The sequence below is a fragment of the Pelobates fuscus genome, chromosome 13 (assembly GCF_036172605.1).
Source record: "Pelobates fuscus isolate aPelFus1 chromosome 13, aPelFus1.pri, whole genome shotgun sequence".
Lineage (NCBI taxonomy): Eukaryota > Metazoa > Chordata > Amphibia > Anura > Pelobatidae > Pelobates > Pelobates fuscus.
In genome coordinates this window covers 97,002,190-97,024,679 of record NC_086329.1, presented here as the reverse complement: position 1 = coordinate 97,024,679, position 22,490 = coordinate 97,002,190, and the positions used below count along the sequence as shown (strand labels likewise).

General features: G+C 41.0%; 1 protein-coding gene across 1 annotated transcript in view; it reads right to left on the bottom strand.

Annotated features, from left to right (window-relative positions):
• Positions 1-8,726: 8,726 nt before the first annotated feature.
• Positions 8,727-22,490, bottom strand: part of VANGL2 (VANGL planar cell polarity protein 2) — a 75,592-nt gene continuing 61,828 nt past the window's right edge. Inside the window, exon 9 of the mRNA XM_063438920.1 lies at positions 8,727-10,749. Within this exon, the coding sequence (XP_063294990.1) occupies positions 10,489-10,749 (261 nt within the window). The 3' untranslated portion in view covers positions 8,727-10,488. The remainder of the gene's footprint in view (positions 10,750-22,490) is intronic.

The following is a 22,490-nucleotide window of genomic DNA, read 5'->3' as shown; positions in this document are numbered from 1 at the left end:
TGTGGATGTTAAAGGGGCTTGTTTTATACCAGTAAAATATGGTAAATTCAGAGGACACTTACGTTTAATAATAGGTAAGGGACAAAGAGCAAGTTTGCTAGGTAGAGAGTGGGTTGAACCCTTAGGAATTTCATTAACTGGAGTTAATAATGTATCCACAGATATTCTACAGAATGTGATTGATAAATTTAGTGCAGTTTTTGAAGAAGGTCTTGGCATGTTTAAAGGCCCTCCTGTTTCTTTTGTATTAGATTCAACAGTACCCCCAATTCGTATGAAGCCTCGCAAAATTGCATTAGCTCTACCAAAAATAGCTGCTGAGATTACACGTATTGTGGAACAAGGTATACTTGAACCCGTAACACACCCAAAGTGGTGTACACCCATAGTTCCGGTGATGAAACCAAATGGGGATATCATAATCTGTGCTGACTACAAATGTACAATCAACAAAGTGTTGCAAGAGCATCCCTCTCAAATTCCAGCTGTTAATCAAATTCTTACTACTTTGGCAAAAGGAAAAGTATTTGCCAAGTTGGATATGGCTCAAGCCTACCAGCAGTTACCTGTGGATGATGAGGCTGCTGATGCACAAACGATAACACACAAAGGAGCTTTCCGAGCAAGACGTTTGCAGTTTGGAGTTTCCATTGCTCCTGGCATATTCCAGAATTTAATGGAGGACCTCTTATCTGGACTTCCAGGTGTAGTGCCTTATTTTGATAATGTTCTTATTGGAGCAGATTCTATAAAGTCATTGGCTGCACAGCTACAACTTGTTTTACAACGTTTTCTTGATGCTGGTCTAAAACTTAAAAAAGAAAAGTGTGTTTTTTGTGTAAGCAGCATGGATTTCCTTGGTTACCGAGTTGACGCACAGGGCATTCAACTGATTCTAAGGTTGAAGCTATCCATAAAGCTCCGGTTCCAACAAACAAACAAGAACGGCAAGCTTTCCTAGGGTTGCTTAATTTTTACCATTCTTTTCTGCCTGATAATGCCACTGTTGCTGAACCTCTGCATCGTCTTCTAGATAAAGATGCTCCATGGAAGTGGACTGACGTTCATACTACCACTTTCAGCGCTGCTAAAAACCTGTTGTCTCCCGACAGTTTACTTGTACACTATGATTTGGAGAAACCGCTCAGCCTCACCTGCGATGCTTCTCCGTATGGCATAGGGGCTGTATTGAGCCACACTTTGAGAAATGGGGTTGAGGCTCCTATTGCGTTTTATTCACGGACTTTATCTACTACAGAGAGGAATTACGCCCAAATTGACAAGGAGGCTTTAGCTATTGTGTCCGGTGTAAAAAAGTTTCATGACTATGTGGCGGAACCAACCTCACCACTGTGAATTGGAGAAGCCTGGTTGCTAGCCTCCTGCCCTGCGACTATGGCCCTGGGGTGTGTTAACCCCTTAAGAGGTGTATTTGGGCACAATGGATTTTTGTATGCTGTTTCTGGCCCTTTAAATACTTGGGAGCAGTGTTACAACGTTTAAACTGGCACTTCGAATGCAGCCGAAGTCGTCGAATTGCCGAAGTCGTTGAAGTGGCCGCCATTCGACAAACGAACACGTGGCGGCGGCCATTTTAACTTAGTCGAACGCGGTCAGCGGTGTGTGCAGCCAAATCTATGGCACTGTTTGCGGCTACCCAATTGCACGAACACTGCCGACCCGGACCTTCTTCGACACCGCGGCTGGAGACTAAGTCCTGTTCGAAGATTCGAACGCCCGTTCGAATGGGACTTAGTCGTTTTCTCGGTGTAAAATAGACTGACCGCACAGCCCAAATCCATGCAACTGTTTTGGGCATGAAAATGTGCCTGCGGTCGGTCAAAAGTGACATACTTATCTCCCGAACGGCTGGACGGATTCGTATGATTTTTGGGTATGTTTGTATTTGGAATGTGCTGATTAATAATATGTAACTGTTATTAATATTGGATGTATGGTTTTAGAGTTATGAAAGTTGGGTAAAATGTATGTTTAAATTGTACGGATAATTGGGTTACCTCTCAGGCTAAAGGAAGGAGATGTGTGGGATGTAACCATTGTGTGATTGGGTAATGTATAATTGTATGTGGGCGTCTCCCTTGCAGGGGAGAATTGCATAAAAGCAGAGTGTGTGCCATTAAACCTGAGTTCTGCTTGACCTCAAAACGAAGTGTCGTTTCGTTATTGGGGGAATTGGATTGTATGCTGATTGCCAGGAGTGTAAGCTGGTTGTATGCGTTTCCTGTTCAGCTGTTTACAGCATTCATATGCTTGAGAGCATTCATATGCTTCTCCGGTTTGGTGGTTGTGGTGTCTGCTGCAGTGCTTGGAGTCCTCAGGAAGCGCTAAGAGCATCCTTCAACGGAGGTACCCAGTCAGGGTGCCCGCTGATCCGTTAGAGACTATTTGTATGGGCGGAGGTTTACTATAATAACAGATCATAAACCTTTACTGGGTCTGTTCACCAGCAATACTCCCACTCCTCAAATAATTTCACCACGCATGCTCAGGTGGTCCCTTATGCTGAATGCCTATGATTGAGAGTTCAATATCGTCCTGGCAAGGATATCAAACATGCTGATGGATTAAGCCGATTACCTTTGCCTTCTCCTGACTTCCTTGTTCCTCCTATGTCTGAGGTCCTTATGTTGGAATCCATTCCAAACCCTCTGTTACATGCAAGTGACATTGCTTGTATGTCTGCCAAGGATCCTTTGCTGTCCCGTGTGCTCAACTGGGTTTGGAGGGGGTGGCCAAAACAAAAGTGGAAGACAAGTTCAAACCATTTGTAGTGCACTAACATGAACTATCTGCCTATAAAGGGTGCCTATTATGGGGAAACAGAGTGGCAATTCGAAATACAGGACAAGCTTGAGTATTGCATGCTCTTCATGAAGGACATCCTGGAATAGTTCGCATGAAAGCTTTAGCCAGAAGTTATGTTTGGTGGCCTAAAATGGATGAAGTTATTGAAAAGTGGGTGAAGAACGGTGTACAATGCCAATCTACTAGTCATGCTCCACCTAAAGCCTCAGTACATCCTTGGGAAGGGACTAGATCACCTTGGTCCCGTTTACATATAGATTTTGCTGGCCCTTTTCATGGCCAAATTTTTTTTTTTTTAGTTGTTGACTCCTCTTCAAAATGGTTAGAAGTTGTTCCAGTTACATCTGCTACCTCAGTCACAGTCATAAAGATTCTAAGGAGGCGGTTTGCTACACATGGGTTGCCAGATACAATTGTGTCTGATAATGAAACACAATTTACCTCATAAGAATTCAAATTTTTCATGGCAAGTAATCTTATTCGACATGTTACGATTGCACCATTTCACCCATCATCAAATGGTCAAGCTGAGCATATGGTTCAGACTACCGAAGATTCATTAAAGAAAATTATTGAGGGAGATTGGAATCGTAGACTTGCAAATTTCCTTCTGCAACAACATGTGACACCATGCTCAAGCACTGGTAGTAGCCCAGCAGAGCTCCTTATGAACCGGCGTCTTAAAACTTGTCTGGATCGTTTACATCCTGATTTGACATTTGAGTTACAAGAGAAGCAAGAATTGCAATTCAATAAGAACCATAATGTTTCCACTGTGAGGAATTATGTTTCTGAGCCTAAATGGATACCTGCAAAAGTACTTGTAGCCACAGGACCTTTGTCATACAAAGTTCAAATTCCTGATGGTAGAATATTACGAAGGCATGTCAATCAGATCCGGGAACGGAGTGATGAGATTGTGCCTGCCGACGGTCCCAGTCATACCGGGTTTTTTGTGACACCAGATGATGTCGAACCACTGGGTGATACAGGTGTCAGTTCTCCAGGAGTTGTTGTTGCAGAACCAGTTCCTTGCGGTCGATCTGAGAAAGCACAAGAAAAAGGGATGGGCACAACTGAAGGTCCAGGTGAAGCAGCTCCAAACATGGTTTTGGGGCGCCCAATAAGAAATATTCACCCTCCCAGTTATCTCAAAGACTTTGAGGTCTAAGGGGGGGAGGAGTGTTATGTATTGGGGTGTGATGCAGTCCACCTTCCAGTAGATGGCAGCATAATGAAGTTATGCACTTGTTCTGTTGTGTTAGTCTCGCTTATGTTATGTGTGCGTACTGAAGTAAAGAATAGTTCTATTTTACTACAATGTCTGAGAGCCATTTTGTGAATATATAAAATGCTAAGACACTAAAGTTACTATGTAACTCTGTATAGGAGCTGAACAGCAATGTACCATATGCATCATGTGTAAGGATTTAAGGTGATCCCCAATACCGGTCTCCCTGCATCTGCTTTTAACTGATCTCCTCTCCAAAATAGCCCATGTGATTACATATTTATAGTGCTTCTCATTGATATATAGTACAGCTCACTGAGAAGGGGCAGGATATCTAGCACAGTTCACCTGCCATTGTCATCCGCCCCCAGTGGACGAAAACCTCCCTGCCTGTATAAGAGACAGCTGAAGGTGCATTTCTGCCCTAGTTATAATTTTGCCACTGAAATTGGTACATTTTTATATTTAAAAAAAAAATACAAAATTAAAATTACAGTAAGTTTTCATTGTAGACAAAGCATTAACAGAATTGTCTGCAAGGGGGAGAGAGTGTGGACTTTTTTTTTTTTTATGTGTCATAACAAGTTTCAGTGGCTACCCTTTGACACTTCCTTAAGGTTTTTGACCCCTATTACGATAGTAATTTCTTGTAAAGATAAAAACCACAAATTGTATTTGTAACTGAGGAAGAGCTATTTATGGCTGTGTTTCTGTACATACTCACGTTTGCAATTTTTACATACAAGTTTTATATATACACTGCAGCTTTGTTTAGTTTAGTTTTTTTCAATCTTTGTTTTATTGAGGCAATTTTACAGACATTTAGGTTTCACCGAGTAAGTTGAGATAAAGCACAAATGTGTAAAATTGACAGTTGTAAACATTCAACATTAGAATGCCTATTTAACAGATTTTTTGTGTATATATCAGTTGGGGTTGTGCGGTATGATTAGTGACTGTTCGTATTAGGTGTAAGTACCTCGTAGGGTGGTGGTGGGCTGCTCAATTAGCTGTAATGAGCTAGTCTGACACCAGACCATCCTGTGTATGTAGTGTGTCCTACTCGCGTGTAGGCTAGTTGGGCGAGACTATAAAAGGACACCTCTGTTGGTAAGCTACCGGTAAGTACCGGTCATTTTATACTGGTAGATGAATGACCCCCAACCAAGGGGAGGAGGAGGAGAGAGGGGGGGGGGGGGGGAGATGGCAAACCTTCTTGTGGGTCCAGGTACTATTGGGGCTGGCATGAGCCATCTTGGGGCATATACTGTGTGAATAGGTTAGGCTTAGGTAGGCATAGAGTTACTCAACGTTGTGGTAAGGCATGAGAGAAAAGATGAAATGAACTGTAATAATACTGAACAAAAATATAGTTAACAAAATACAGCGTTCGGCATAGAGGGTGGTTCAAGTCGCTGCACCCGGCTTCTTTCCCCCTCCAGGTGTGAATGGCTTCAATCGGACTGGATCCTAGGACTGGGTATTGGATGAGACAATAGTTTTATCAGGATTTGGGCTTAGTCCCAGTGTTTGAAGAAATGCTGCAGCATCAGTTATGGAGGCGAGTCTCAGCATTCTGCCATTCGCTGTTGTAGCTGTAAGGGATCTCGGTAGAGTCCAGCGATATTCCACTCCAGCTTCTCTTAATTGACCCGTGACTGTGCCGAGGGACTTCCGCCATTGTTGGGTATTCCTGGTTAGATCTTGAAAAAAATGTCAGCTGGAAAGCCTCAAAGTCCTATGGGGTTTTGCACCTCACTATTGCTAAGATGCGGTTCTTGTCAGACAAGGAACGGTGCTGTGCGATTAGGCCGCGGGTGGCATTGGACGGGGCCTGTCTGGATTTATTGATCCTGTAGCAGTTTTTTGGGGGTTTTTTTTTTGCCTGAGAATGAGGTAGGAGTGATTCTGTCAGTCGCCTTAAGTAGTGTGGCAGTTCAACCTGGCCTATGGAGTCCGGGACGCCTCAGATTTTAATGTTGGCGCGTCTATTGCGGTCTTCAGTGATATCTACCCTGAGTCAGGGAAGTATGAGTGTTGTAGGCTTTGTATTTGGTCTTTCAGCCCTTGTACCTCTCGTTTGAGATCCAGTAATTCTTCCTCTGTAGCTTGCGTGCTTTCATCGTCTGCACTTCGGTGCGGACTGTGTCCAGGTCGGCCACCAACATCTGTCTTAGCTCCCTTAAGAGCTTGGCAATATCCTGTTTAGTAGCTGTGGCTAGTGGGTCTTGTTCTGCCATTTCCTCTAAGAGTGTCATGGGGGAGTTTGTGTCTCCAGATTCATTTGGGTCTGTTTGGGGTCTGTCCTGTTCACCCCGCTGTCTAACCAGGCCGCCATCTTGGAGGCTGCTGGACATTGCAGAATTGCCCAAATGTCGTGGGAGTCTTTCCTGGAGGCAGGCTGTGGTTTCTGGGATCTGCATCCCATGGTGTCTATGTGCTTGAAGGGTTGTCAGGAAGCCAAGGGGAGCTATAGAGCTTTGCAAGCTCGGCCTCCAGGTCCTGTGCAGCGGCTCGTGAGGCTGGATACTCTAGGTAGGCCCCAGATTTGCGGCAAACCTTCTTGCCCGATTTCGGGTACAAGAAAGGCATGGGTCAGTTGCTCACCCCTTTCTGATTATGTTGAGTTCAGGTACGTTCTCCGATGGCTGCAGGGTCCCCAGATTTTGTCAGATTATTGGATTAGTGCCTGGAGCTATGGTTGAAGGTGTCCGTTCGGCTCAGGTGCAAAGCTCTGCCCCTTGTTTTAGGTTTTAACCATGCCTTGTTTGTTCTTGCTTTCTTTTCATTGCCATTTTAGATGCAGGCCAAGCTTCTAAATGCATGCTTTTTTTCCCCCTCAAAAATATGACCCTTTAAGTTCCTAGCAAAGGGCTTTGTGTCAATTCAAAGGTGCCAAAATGGTTCAGGGTCAGACTAAGGCCTTCAGATAGGCTGTGCGAAAGTTAGGAAGAACACAGGTCAGTGTCCACCCAACCATCATTATCATCTAATGTAGACAGCCACTTATCGGTCTATGTACGTTTGTCGCGGTCCCTTTGTGCATGTGCAGGGACAGTAGGTGTGTGTTTTTATGGGTCAGTGTGTGTAGGACATAGTATTCTCTTGGCAAAGACCATACCCAGCTTCCTCCATCATACTACCAGATAATGAAGAATGTGTCATCATTCCAGCAGACATTTCCACTACAGCCTTAAATCACTCCATCCAACACTTGGCATCGCACATGTTGATGTGATGCTCGTGTACAGCTGCTCGGCCATGGCAATCCATTTCACGAGGTTCCCGCTGCACAGTTCTTGTGTTGATGTTACTTCCAGTGTCCGTTAGGAACTCTAAATTGAGTGATGCAACAAATGATTGACATTTGAACATGTTATAACACCAATCCCATTTTTCACCACTCTTCACCCACAATGCATTAAAGGTCTATTGTTTCTGGACAATTAACACATCAATTTAGCTCATGTTACCAGAGTACTAGTCAGATTTTTGAGGGGTTCTGAAACTCACTGTCCTTAAGTGGCACTTACCTAATTTTCCACCAGCTTTTTTTTTTTTTTTTTTTTTTTTTTTTAAAGGTTTGTTCAGATGCAAAGTAAATATATGCACTCACCCCATTTCTGGGTAATGGGGCTAACAGTTTTGCAATAGTTTGCCCTCTTACAAGAGTTCTCCGCTGGGCCAGTATCAAAAGTCTTCTGCAAACTGGAAGTCTATTCAATCAATGAATTAAATTTGGTGCATGGGAATACACAGAATCGACATTAGCCAGCACAGAACTGTTGTTCCAAGCTGGCTGGCTGGCTGGCTTAGAACTACCAATGACTCTGCCAGAGGTGGAGTTAAATTTCAGGAAGCAGAGAAGTTTAATTCCCCACGTGTATTGTTTCAAAATGAAATTGCTGCACATTCAGACTCCAGGCACCATGACCACTTTAAATCACTGAAGTCATGATGCCTTGAGTAACCCTTTAAACTAAAATGGCCAAACTGAAAACTAACCTGAATTGGCAATATTGGTCTAAAACCTGAAATTCAGTTTGAACTCTCAACTATTCACATTTTAGTGAAAAACTGTGAAAATAGAGCCTCTCTCCTCCCCCCCCCCCCCCCCCCCCCCCCCCCCCTGGATACGTACCACCAACCTAGCGATTATTGCAGACCATGTACACCCCTTCATTAAAATGGTGTTCCTTGATGGCAGTGGCCTCTTCCACTTCATACCAATGAGCACTGTAAAAGGCTGAAAGTGGTCAGCTAACACTATCAGCCAATCACAGTTGTCCATTGCTGCTCAGGTTAATGTGTTTCGTGAGTCCAAGCAGCACTGAGGGGATGTGCTGCCGGGTACTCTTGTTTAACATTAAAATTTAAAGACAGTTTGATGCTGAATAGGAGAAACATGCTAGGGGACCCAAGACCGTATAATCACATCAATGAGAGGAAGCAGTTACACTGCTTACATGTTTAACCGTAGTTGTATACAAGTCACGTAGCTTAGCAAAGCATGTTGGGTGTTCTTGGAATAATTATATAATTGCATCAGTCAATCAATATTTCACCTTATGTAAAAACAGCTTTATTATCTTATGGTCTTCAGTAGTGAAAGGCTAGAAATGTCACAAGTCCTTTAGGATAAAAATAAAAAATAAAAAATAAAATAAAAAATAAAAAATAAAAAATAAAAAAAGTTTGATCCGAACAGCGATACAGAAATATGCTTGAGCAACTTTTAAACGGAAAATATACCCTTCCATATAAACCTTATTTAGGCCAAACGGTCCTACGATGACACGGGTGGTTGCTTTGTTATTAGATTTTTCTGGAGTCAATTACAACAAACCGGTCATAGACTAGAACGCTCTTCCCTCACAGGTTGGTAATAGAGCTGTCCGATTAGTGACTGTAAACACAATCCCAATTAATGAAACTTGAAGGACTAACTATACAACAATATATCGCTTTACATTTAGACTGGAAATAAGTTATATTTTTATATGGAAGGGTTTAGGTTCCCCAGATCTTGATGAGATGTCTGGCACACCATAGATAACAAAAAAAAGTCAGTGGAAATAAAAAGTCAGTGTCCCTTATAAAAACAATATAAAGAATCAGACCTGTGTATTGTAGACTGTAAACCAGAAGATAAGTTGTTAGTGCATCATTTAGAGTTAAAGTTTGATGGAGAGGGACAATGGAATGGAATGTAACAATCAGATTATTAACTGGCCAGTGGAGGGCGATATAGAACATACGACTGCGTAGGAATGCAATACGAACTCTAGAAAACTCGGGCTTCGTTTTACAATACAAAGTCTGTGTTGACTATAAAAAAGTAAAATGAGGCTCGATCCAGCATGACAAGGCATTGTCTGTGAAATAGAAACCATTTAAAAAAAAAAAAACCAACATTAAAAAAAAAAAAAATGGGCCTTCACCAATACGTGTCTGTAGATATCTGGGAAATTGATGTTACCATTTTTGTACAAATAAAAGATTATCCTTTTTTCTTTTTTTTTTTTAAATGATAGCGCCACAGGTTAGTGGTTATTGAGGGAATAAAAAAAATGTAAAAAAAAAAAAAATTCGGGAAATACAAAACTGCTGATATCCCACAATGAAAACGTTTCCCACCCCAAGTTTCTTTCCCCCCCTACCCCCACCCCCATTTTCTTGTTAAGGTTTTTGTGTCTGTACATTCCCTGGAATTAGCCACTTCATCTGGAGTTCGAGTAGCTGCTATAGCACTCTGTCAACATGCCACTGCACAGAATTTATATGGAGAGTCAAGGTAAAAGGAGAGGACCTCTATGGCCAGCACCAGGAAGATTGGAAAGTACAGGTTTCATATACAAATTATTGATGGATAGCCCTTGAATTTTGGCACCAGATACTTGTATCCTTTGTGGCCTTGGTTGACAAAAATGAGTGTTAAACAGGTCCCTAACAGTTTACAAAAGTGTAGGTGCAGTCAATAACCTGACGAGTCTGAGCTGACATTGAAACAAATAGGAATTATTGCAGAGATAATCCAATAAGAGAATGGAGCACAAGTTGGCCAAAGTCTTGTGCACGATTGTCCTCAAATTCTGGAGACTGTCAGTAGGAAACGGCTCCTGAAACACTGATTGAGCATGCTGGTAGCTGAAAGATTGCATTCAAATTACTGTTTCAAATAAAAAGTAGTTAGCACTTTTGTTTGGGTCCATCGTTGGACAATTCCAGAGTGGGATCATATTGTAATTGGAGAATGGTGCACAACAACAGGGAGGCATGTTGAGGTTCTGCTGAGCAGTCAAACTGTGGATACCAAGGAAAATCCACCAAGGAAAGATGTACAGGCACCCAAGAAAGTTTCTTTGCAGTTTGTAGTGTGTAAGAACACCTTTCCTTTATATTTTATCCATCTGTTACGAAAGTCCTGGACTTCAAACAGAAGTCTCAGATTGAAGCCTCATTACAAACTTGTGAGACTTGGGGTCTACAAATTCCTCAGAGAGCTTAAAGAAGGGTATCTTCTTGGTGCTGACCACCAAACTGAAGTCTTGACGCTTTAGGACGAACACAACACCATCTTTCAAACCATTGGTTACTGGCTCCTCACTAACCAATGTCCACTGCTTAGCTAGCCAGCGGTCCTTGTGATACTGGATAGTTGGCCCAGGTCCTAAGTAACGCTCAAGAAAAGCCTGTTGAAAAGAAAAAATAGTGAGTGAGTTATATGGAGTGTGTAAATATCATTCATCTAAATGATAAAATGCATTATGCATATATATATTTATATTTTAATATCAAATTACACGTAGACTGATACGGATTGTATATATATCCATATAGATAGATCCACTGATGTTTTAAATCGTTTTTTTTTTAATTATTGTTATATTTATATATAATATAAAAAAATGTAAATATGTTAAATAAAATAAAAAAAAATGATTAAAAATATATAGATGTGTGTTATTTCGTTCTAACTGTATTGTGAGTACGAAATATACATATACATATACATATACATATATATATATATATATATATATATATATATATATATATATATATATATATATATATATATATATATATATATATATATAATGTCAAAAAATTACCGGCACTCGTGGGTTTCTCTCATCCAATTTATTGTAGGTAAGTACTGCTAGGTCAACGTTTCAGCTCCCGGTCGGAGCTTTCATCAGGACACCAAAGGCCCACATATATATACATACACACATACATATACACATAAACACACACATATACAGACACACACATATACAGACACACACATATACAGACACACACATATACATACACACATTAATTCTACATTTATATTTATGTAATATTTTTACATAATTAGGTATCTTAATTAATTACAATTAGCGGGACCTGGCTGACAACCCATGCGGAAAGTATAGGGAATTTAATTTGCTAGCACTACATTTAACCCTATAACTTTGCAAGACACCATAAAACCTGTACATGGGGGGTACTGTTTTACTCGGGAGACTTCGCTGAACACAAATATTAGTGTTTCAAAACCCTAAAATGTATTACAACGATGATATCGCCAGTAAAAGTGAGGTTTTTTGCATTTTTCATGCACAAACAGCACTTACACAGACGATATTATTCCTGTGATACTTTTTACTGTTTTGAAACACAAATATTTGTGTTCAGCGAAGTCTCCCGAGTACAACAGTACCCCTCATGCACAGGTTTTATGGTGTTTTCAAAAGTTACAGCGTCAAATATAAGGCTTGTGTTTCATTTTTTTCACATTAAAATTCGCCAGATTGGTTACGTTGCCTTTGAGACCCTATGATAGCCCAAGAATGAAAATTACCCCTATGATGGCATACCATTTGCAATAGTAGACAACCCAAGGTATTGCAAATGGGGTATGTCCAGTCTTTTTTAGTAGCCACTTAGTCACAAACATTGGCCAAAATTGGTGTTTTTTGCATTTTTCACACACAAACAAATACTAACGCTAACTTTGGCCAGTGTTTGTGACCAAATGGCTACTAAAAAAGACTGGACATCCCTTATTTGCAATACCTTGGGTCGTCTACTATTGCAAATGGTATGCCATTATGGGTGTAAATTTAATTCCTGGGCTACTATACAGTCTCAAAGGCAACGTAACCAATCTGGCGAATTTCAATTTCAAATATAACGTGCTATATTTGACCCTGTAACTTCCCAAAACACCATAAAACCTGTACATAGGGGGTACTGTTTTACACATGAGACTTTGCTGAATACAAATATGTGTATTTTATTACAGTAAAAGCAAACAGTATTATGACATTGACAGTTAAAATGTCATGTAGAACTAAACAAATAAATCTTATTTTCTCCCATTTTTTTTCATATTAAATTATGTTTCATAGCTAAATATTTGATTATTTATATGAAAGCCCTGTTTCCCCTGAATAAAATGATATATAATAAGTGTAGGTGCATTTAATATGAAAGAGGTGAATTACGGTTGGACAGACATATTGCGCAAATGCCAGGTTTTGTTTACATTTTGTTTCGTTCACAAAGTGTACATTTGGCTCAGTCCTTAAGCAATGATTACTATGCACAATATTTTTCCATTGCGTTTGACAACAAACCAAGCGATCATGTAATCACTAAGTCCTCTCCAGCCCAATCTTATCAGACTTGAAAGGTCATAGTTCATACCAAACATTTCTACATCAGAACAGCACTTCCCTTCTGAATAATTAGTTACTCAAACAATTATTTTTCAAATTTAAGTAATACCTCAGTGTGCCAATAACTGAAAATAAACAATTACGTGCAAAAACCCTTCACACACAAAGAGGAAAAAATAGCGTGCAGCTCAATGTAATCAACTTTAAGAAAAAAAGAAAATTCAAAATATAAATCAGAATCATTCAACATAAACCTAAAGTCATTAACTTAGACTAATTTACAAATGGTCATTAGAATATACATGTTTCCTATGATTATATGTTTCCTAAATTGCATCACCAAAATCCTACCATCAAGACACTGTCTCTTAAAGGACCATTAACGTCACCTAGACCACTTCATTTCAATCAAGTGGTCCTGTTGTTTTTTTTTTTTTTATCATTGACAATTTTTATTGAGTTTTTTTTTATTGAGTTTTTTTTTTTTGGGGTACAGAAGAAAAAGAGGGATGTGGGGTGTTGATCGGCATTTTACAATTCACATTCAACTCAATTAACATCACTTCACAAAGGTATACAAGTGCAACACTTGAACAGTTGGTTGGTAAGTGCAGTTTGTGTATCCGCTCGTTTGGGTATCTCATGGTTTCAAGGAGCCCTCTTTGTAACCCTTTAGGGTGCCCAGACAGTTGGGTACTTTCTTTTTATAAAGCTCAAGAAGTTAATGTCTGGCGTACCACTAAGAAAATTAACAGGGGTAACCTTGGGGTGGTTGGGGAAGTTGAGAAGAAGAGAGGGGGAAGGAGGTGGGAAGGGAGGGGGAGTTAGGTGTCCCAGGTGATTGGCTGCTGGTATTTCTTTTGCAGGAACTTTAGCCCTTCTCATATATATGGAGAAAGTTTTATCACAACCAGGTTTAAGTCAAAGCTCATAACCGTTCAAATGTGCATTTCTGTTTACAGGATCATAATTGGAGGGGCACAGCTGTCGATCCGTAGATTGTTATCACTGTCTCATTTGGGGTGGCTTTTATTGTCTATATACATTTGCCAGGCTTCCCATGCCTGTGACCAAGTTTGTTGTTTTGTGTTTTCTAAACCTCTTGTTGCGAGTTCGTAACGTTTAGTCATGTTTATTGTTTGGATACATTCATATATTTGGGGTTGTGTGGTAGATCTCCAGTTTCTGCTAATGACTGTGAGTGCAGCCAGAAGTATGTGATATATTAAGTATTTGTGCTTGCGTAAGATACCACTTGGAAAGAGCTGAAGGAGGTATAGCTCTGGTGTGCGAGGTAACAGTATTTTTGTGCTGTCGTGAATAATATTGGCTATATCGTCCCAATATGTTGTTAGTGAGGGGCATTTCCACCAGATGTGGAGCATTGTGCCTTTGTGTTGTTGGCACCTCCAGCAGATGTCTGAGGCTTGCGGGTATGATGTTTTTAGGCGTGCAGGCACCAGATACCATCGGTATAAGATTTTTCGAGACAGTTCCATATAGGATGTGCATTTAGAGAGCGAGGGATGTGCTAGGAGGATCTCCCCCCATTGTTCCGCACTTAGGGTGTACTCAAATTCCTTCTCCCATGCTACAATAAAGGAGAGTTTTGCGAGGTCTCTTGGGGGATGCATTGTTTGGTATAGCTCAGATATCAGTTTTTTGGGGGTTGAGAGACGTGAGCATATTTTCTCTACCATCGTCAGCTGTGGCCCCTTTACATTATCATTTATTGTCAATTCTTGTTTGTTGAGCCAGGATTGTAACTGCCTATAGGAAAAGGAAGCCATCCGTGGCAGCTCGTATGAGGATGATAGTTCCCCGAAATGTCCAAGTGCATTTCCCTGAAGCAACTGGTGTAGGTGTGTCACACCATTCCGGTGCCATAGAGCATAGTTGAAGTTTGGTATCACATGGGAAAGTGCTTTTATAGGTATGGCGGGCGATATTTTATGTGACCAGCCCAGGAATTTTTGCATTAGATTGTTTTTGGCGTAACCTGCTTGCTAGGTATTTGCCTGCTTTGTTTCCTTGTGAGTATGTGGTCTGTTTTAGTTTGTGTAATATGTGCGCTGTTTTGGAGATTGCTATGTGGTTTAGGCTTGACGTGGTGGCTTGGATTAGTTTTGTATGTTGTGGTGAGGGTGTTGCTATGTTTGCCGCTGTGGCATCCCTCAAGGTTCTCAGTAAGTGTAAGTGTTCCTGTTGTGTTTTTTTATGTAGATAGGAGGCTCTGCTAATAAAGAGCCCTCTGATGACTGCCTTGTGGGCTTGCCACACAGTGGTTGGTTGGACATCTGGGGTGTCATTTATGTGGAAGTACGTTGTTAATGCTTCTGTTATTTCATTGGAGAATGTTTTGTCCTTTAAGAGAGTCATTTAGCCTCCACGGTGGCCGTCCTCTGTGTGGGTATTCCTCTGTCAGTCCTAGTGTGATTGGGCGTAGAGGGGGGGCGTGGCCGACCGCCGAGCAGCATGGCAGCATAGGAAACTGCTCCGGCACCCGGGCTCTTACAATCTGAAGACATCGTCTCCCAGACAACTAGAAACTAGCACAAAACACAGGATGGCGAACGTTAAGGGAAAGAAGAACTCCCAGAAAGCAGAAAAATTAAATTTTTTCGCTTCCAAGAACGCACACAGCCCGGAGATCGACCGCGGCCCAATCCAAGATGGCGCCGACGGACATCAGGCGGGTAACGCTCCAACCATGGGGCCCTCTCATATGACCCAGGATTACATAACCAAGACTTACCTGGATGAGGCAATGGCAGCCATGACAGAAAAATTGATACAAACCTGGCAATCCTCCATTGGACTACTGCGTAAGGTGGTGCACGATATCGGAAGCAGAACTGCACATGTGGAAGCCAAGCTGAGTGAATATGCCACAGCACACAATGACATGGCCGATCATGTCACAAGGCTGGAGCAAAAAATCGAAACGATGGAAGCACGCATGGCGGATGCTGAAGACCGCTCGAGGAGAAACAACCTCAGACTAAGAGGTATTCCAGAGAGTGTCCTGCCAAACGACCTACAAGTCTATGCACAGGGCCTACTAAAGGCCTACGCCCCAGACATACCCACGGATATGTTTCTACTTGATAGGATCCATAGGGTGCCCAAGCCACGAAACCTACCTGATTCCGTCCCACGAGATGTCTTAATGAGGGCACATTATTTCCACATAAAAGAAGCAGTGATGAGAGCCAGCAGAAACCGCACGGAACCACCTGCAACCTATGCAAAAATCAAGATCCTGGCGGACTTATCGGCAGCAACACTCAAACGTAGAAGAGAATTCCACCCGGTGACTGAGGAGCTGCGTCGCGCAGGGATCAAGTACCGCTGGGGATATCCTACTAAACTACTAATTACCAAGAATGGCGAACTTAAAGCGATCAATACACCAGACGAAGGCTCCCGACTGCTAAAAGAATGGGGACTCCCCTCAAGCCCCTCCACGACTCAAGCGGGTCCAACAGGACGCCTGGTACCAGACTGGCGTCAAATCCCTGAACGATCCAAATCTCCATGAACTGTTTCAGAAGACTAGGCCGTTAAGGCCGTATCCAGGGACACGTGAGATGCCTTTATATCCTGTTCTATTTGTTATATTTATTCTATTTGTTTATTAAGTACTAGTTATACCTGTTTCTTACGTACTAGTTAATTTAACATGTGTAATATTGCTTTGATTATGCATATCGTTTAATATATAACTAAGCTCCAACATGTATGCTTTCCCAGGGCTGGTGGGAGGAGGGCCCTCATAAGTGAGAGTCAGGCTAACCCAGAGTAATAGGGGGGACCCATATAACACATAATATTGACGGAATAAGGACAGATTCATTAGGAGAATCCTACCACCCCACGGGTAAATGCAACGTAACTACCTAACACAAACTGGGAGGGCAGCCTAAGAGGCTAAAAATAAGGAATGCACGCATAAATGATTGGTTCAATACACGCAAAATAACAAAAATGTAATATATATGTGTATACTATAAATTGACACACATGCACACGTCAGATATCCTTGCCAGTCTGCCCTCCCTCTGACGCGCCAATACGCTCTCAAACGTTGTGTTAAGCAAGCTTTACACCAGCGTAACATGGTGTAAAGAGAGCTTAATGGGTCAGGGGCGGGTCTTATAGCGGAGAAAAGGGAGATACATGGAGAATCACACCACAAATCACCCCGCACAAGATACAACCAAACTCCCCCTGAGCACACCCACCAGCGTACAGGCAACATGGGTAAAACAGACCCACTACGGAAACGCAAATCTGTGGAGACAAGATTATCATACCTATAAACAAGAGCCTAACGGCCACACTACTAAAGACGCCGAATACGCGTCCTTCCCCTGTGGCACAAAGCCACAATACCATGACCCATGTTAGGGTCTATTTGTATATACTTTGGTTTTTACCCTCCTTCCCCACTACCTTATATCAACTCCCTACTCCCAGGTGCGATACTATACTTATGCAGGAGAATACCGATCACCCTCAGCTCACCCGATTTCACCATGTACACAATGCAGACAAACAATCGAACACCTTCCATCATTTACCCATCATATGAACATATACTCTCACAACTGTAGGGGACTGAATACCCCACATAAGAGACGCATGATGCTGGAAGAAGCAAACAAAATTAAAGCGGACATTATATGCTTGCAGGAGACCCACTTTGTCACATCAAGGGTGCCTGCCTTCGACCTCCGACATTATCCTCACCAATACCATGCAACCCACTCCTCCAAGTCGAGAGGAGCCTCAATCCTCCTTCATTCCTCACTAACTGTTGAAACATTACAAGTACTTAGGGACAAACAAGGTAGATATGTGATAATACACTGCCTTATAAATAACTTACAATATGTCATAGCAAGTTTTTACGCCCCCAATGCACACCAACGGAATTTTATCCATAAGATACTCTCTGCACTTCCTCCTAACCAAAATGCCCCGCTTATAATGTGTGGAGACCTCAACCATCCCCTCGATCCACATATGGACACTACATTGTCACCCACGACGCCACGATCTAGAGCACTTAAAACACAAAGCAAAGCAATCAATAAACTATTGGGGGATTATGGTCTTTACGACGCATGGAGGACATGTCACCCCTCCGAGAAAACGTTCTCCTTCTATTCAGCAGTACATAAATCATATTCCAGGATTGACTTCATATTTATCTCGGGTACACTGACCCCCAGGATGACACATAGCGAGATTAGTCCTGTTGTTTTAACAATGCAATAAAAAAAAAAAAAATAATATTTTTAAACTGCAATGGTTTAATTGCAAAGTTAAATCTAACTCTAGTGGTGGTTATACGGACAGCCATGACAGGTGCATTTCCTGCATTTCCTGCGCATGAGCTTCAAGTCCCCATTGCCACTTTATGATTAGCATTGGATTGGTCCAACTATGCACGAGGCCATGAGGCAAACAGTGCCAAGGATTGGTATGTTGTTTTAAGAGCTTATAGAATATTAGTATGTTGTACTAATAAGCACTTATCTTATTTTTTTTTTACCATATTAGATTTGCTAAATACAATGTATTCAAACTTAAGAACAACTAGGTACTAGATGCTACCGCTCCCTACGAATGCATTCCACGACTAGCAAGCATATCCCGTAAGGTTGCGAAAATACCGCACGATTTCAAAAGGTTACCTAGCCTTGTAAGTTCCTATTCGCTGCTACTGTGGAAAGCGGCCAACAGGTCCATAGATCGCACTAACAAACAAAAACAAACCCCTAGCCTTCTGAGTACATACCTGCTGCTACGGATTGATTACTTATAGTAGCGAGTTATACCCACCGTAGTTCTGTTAGATCTAGATCTAACTAATTAAGATACTAAAAACCTTGAAATGTGAAAAATAACTGTTCTCAAATAAAGACAGGACCTTGTCCTATAAAATTGCCATTTTACCAAGATATCCGTTAATAGCAGTTTTATAAAGCCAATCCATTATGTATTTTATTCTCACTAATTTTATGTCTAAAGTTTTATATCAAGTATACTAAAATGGTATTATTGTAGACATCGGCACCTGTCCAAGCCTTGTACAATGACAGATGACCAAAGGCCTGTCAGCTCAGGTCATCGCCCACTGCTCCAACGTGTAGAAATAGAGTTTTTCACCGTTTGGTTTCCTCCTCTGTTGCTGCATACTACATCATGGAGTGCAACTTGCTGCCAATGTATGGATGGGGGTCTATAAAATCGCCAATGTCAATACCGCTATAGCTAATGAGTGATTAACTTTACTACACCCGAGTGTTAAATCTGCACTTTATTCATTGCGGAATTTTACCTAGGACAGAATTAGATTGTATCCCACATTTTATCGTTTGGAGCTTCCTGGGAAAAACAAGGTCCAAGAGGAACACAGTGCAACAATAGATACTACTAGCTATGAGCTAAGAGTAGCAATAGAACATTTAAAGCTTTACATGCCCAGGTGACACACTGCCATCTGGTGGTGATTATATAACACACCAATTTTGTTGCTTTATTTTACTGTTGATGCTATAATCTCTGAAAAAAACACCACCTAGTGGAGAACATATTTATTGCGATTGCCACGCAAAACACACAAACACTGCATTATTTGACAATATTGACCTACCCAATCAGTATTCGCTGTTTTTTACATAGAAAAATGATTTCCAGCAACAGTGAATGTGTGTGTTATTTTTCAGCACAACCCTATACACGTTCTACATATTAATAAAGATTACTATGTCCATGGCGCAACTATTTTTCCTTGAATTTATTACTTTTTTTAGTGGTGTTAGAGAGGTATCCTAGCTTTGGGTTCTGCTGCCTTGCATTTTAGATCGTGTTACTATATATTTGTGATGTTTGAAATTTAAAATGAAATGTAGAGATATTTTTTTTTTTCCTGCAACTGTGTACCTCCGTCTTCGCTCCCTATCAATCGTTGTTATAAGCTCTGTCCTTTGCACTTGGCAGTCAGCACAGAGAGAGCATATAGAAAAGAGAGACAGTGGTCAGGGCTATTCACCAAAGCAAGAATTGTGGGTAATTCAAACAGAATTCAAAGTAGATTAACTACGCTTCCAATTTGGCTACTTAAATTTGAAATTCACGTAGAATTATTCTCTTCGAAGTCTGATTTCCTAAGAATGTCACTTTTGTCCTGACCACGAACAAACCAGATTTTAAATATAGATTTAAAAGAAAAAACGCAAATCTCACGGGGGGAAAAAAGATTGATATAAAATTCCACATTAGTGCAATGTAAGAATAGCTAGATATCAGCAGCAAACATGTTTAACTAATGAAAGGGAACAGGATTATCGAACATTTACCAGGTACTGCTGCATTGCAATCAGCAGATTAGGGGTAACTTGAATGTCAAAGTAGCTCCTACAATGCAGAGAGAGTGCTACTTCAGCCAAATACATTTCTTCATTGCAATGCTGCTCTCTCACACACTGGGATGGCAAAAAATAGCCGAGGCTTAAAGGGAAGCTCCAGATCGCTGAGCACTTTAAAAAATGCTGAAATGCTTTGTCTGAAGAGTGTGCCTTTTTTCAATTTACAAAAAGTGCAGGTTTCGACAAAAATTGGCACTTTTATAAATTAACCTGGTTACACACCCACTGCTGTCAGATCACTGGTCCTGTTGCTTCCTGGTTTGGTTAGCTCAGTTGAGCTGAACTCAAGAGGCAGCAATTGCCCAGAGCACCTGCCTTGCAAAGACTTCTCATTGAGCTGCATTTGGGAAGTCTGTGATTGGACAGCCACAGAAAGTCTGGGCGGGGTTAGAAGGGGAGGGTTTACAAAGGCTGCAGACAAGAAATCTGCAGCTATAGCAAGCTGATTTTACATATAAACCCCATGAAAAATGCATACTAAAGTGCATGCATGTTTTCATAGGAGGTATATCTACTAAATAGTGATTTTTTTAATGTTTTGCCTATTTGGGTGGTGCAGTGTCACTTTAAGGCCAAGGATAAATGTTATAACTTTCACACACTGACTGAAATCCCTCCTACAAACCGCTCTAAAAACAACCTCGTATATGAAATGTGTCCTATATATCACACGGACACCAAATCTTTAAAGTAATTCAGAGTATTATTATAAACATATGTCTTTAAATGCTCAACCTATTGTATTAAGCCTAAGCCATGCTGGGTTAACTCTTACTCCCCAATGCATTAAATGCCGCACCCATTGCAGTATAATTTACTTTAAATATGGAGTACTAAAGGGCACTGTCACAAACTATATTCCTGGAGGTATTATATTTCTCCCAGGATGTCATGGAACTCTGAGCAAACGATAAAATGGGGCCAGAGGAGAGCGTTTCAGGACACCATTTGAGGTTCCACCTCACCATCAGCATAAACTCGTGAATTTGGGTGTTTGAGAAGAAAAATCCTTTTGTTACTTGTGCAAAAAAGTGTCTGTTAATCTGCCCCACAGCGTCTTGTGGGATTTGAGTTAAGGTAAAGGTTTGTATTTTCTCAAGCTCATTATATTCTTGATAAATAGAGTAAAACAAATATTTTAGACATTTTCTGTCCGAAAAAAAAAATTAATATTCACTATACTTACCAATATCCAATTTTAATTTAATTTTATCCAATAACCTACGACATGAGTAATAATACTTCCTCAGGCTCATATCTCTCAGTTAAAGCTGGAGAGGTCGATTTTTCATCATCTTCACAAGAAGATGAATTACCAACAGCCAAATCTGATTCTACTGCACACAATATTGATCAGGCTATGAATAAATCGGTCCATCACGCTATCATATCGACTGTGTACGTCATGTCATCCAACTTATCTAAAATTATATCTCAAGCCATTATTCAGGCTCAGCTAAAAAGCCTATTTTAACCCCTAAATAACCAATTTACTGGAATCTGAACTTCTAGATCAATGTCATTCAAAGTATAATAGAGTTGCTAAACTGGTAGCTAAAAAAAAACAAAACAAAAAAAAAAAACCACCACACCACACACAAAGCAAATCAATGCTGTAACCTCCAGAAAGAAAATGGATGATCTCATCTCATCCCAGACGCAGTTTCAAAAAAGAAAAACGCACAAGAGTCTGTCGGGCAGAAACTACGAGGCAATGGAAACATGCAAAGGCAAAAATTGAGAATGGCACAGACTAACGGTACAGTGGAAAAGGTTCCCCCAGTCTCAGTCACATCATACAGTAAAACCACCACCTTCTATTTTCATTTCAGAAAAGTGTTGACACCTAGACTGAACTTCGCCATACCAGATCAGGATAATTTTTTTCCCACCAGTTATTAACACCATAAATTCTGTTGCCCACTGGACAAACTGGCTAGTAATTTGAGGGCAGAATGCCCTAGACCCACTGTGCCATGCAAAGTCTGCCAAACACCTGAGGTAGATCCCAAGGTGGTTCAGATTCAGAAAAAAAGGTGTAGAGGCCACCTTAAAAGCCTGCAAATACAAACATCTGGATATTTCTGACCCATTTATTAAGATGTTTGAAATGGTAGAGAAACCAATATCTACCGACTAATCTATTGACCTTGAGGTCCTTAAAGACTAGATCCAACAACAATGCTGGCAATGTGAATACCACCTTAAGTATAGAAAGAAGAAAGGCAATACTTTTAAAGATTGAGCCAAAGTTGGTCTATTTGGCAACTTCTAAAGCTGGTAAAGAAGCCAATGGCCTTTTATTTGGGGACAGGTTCATAA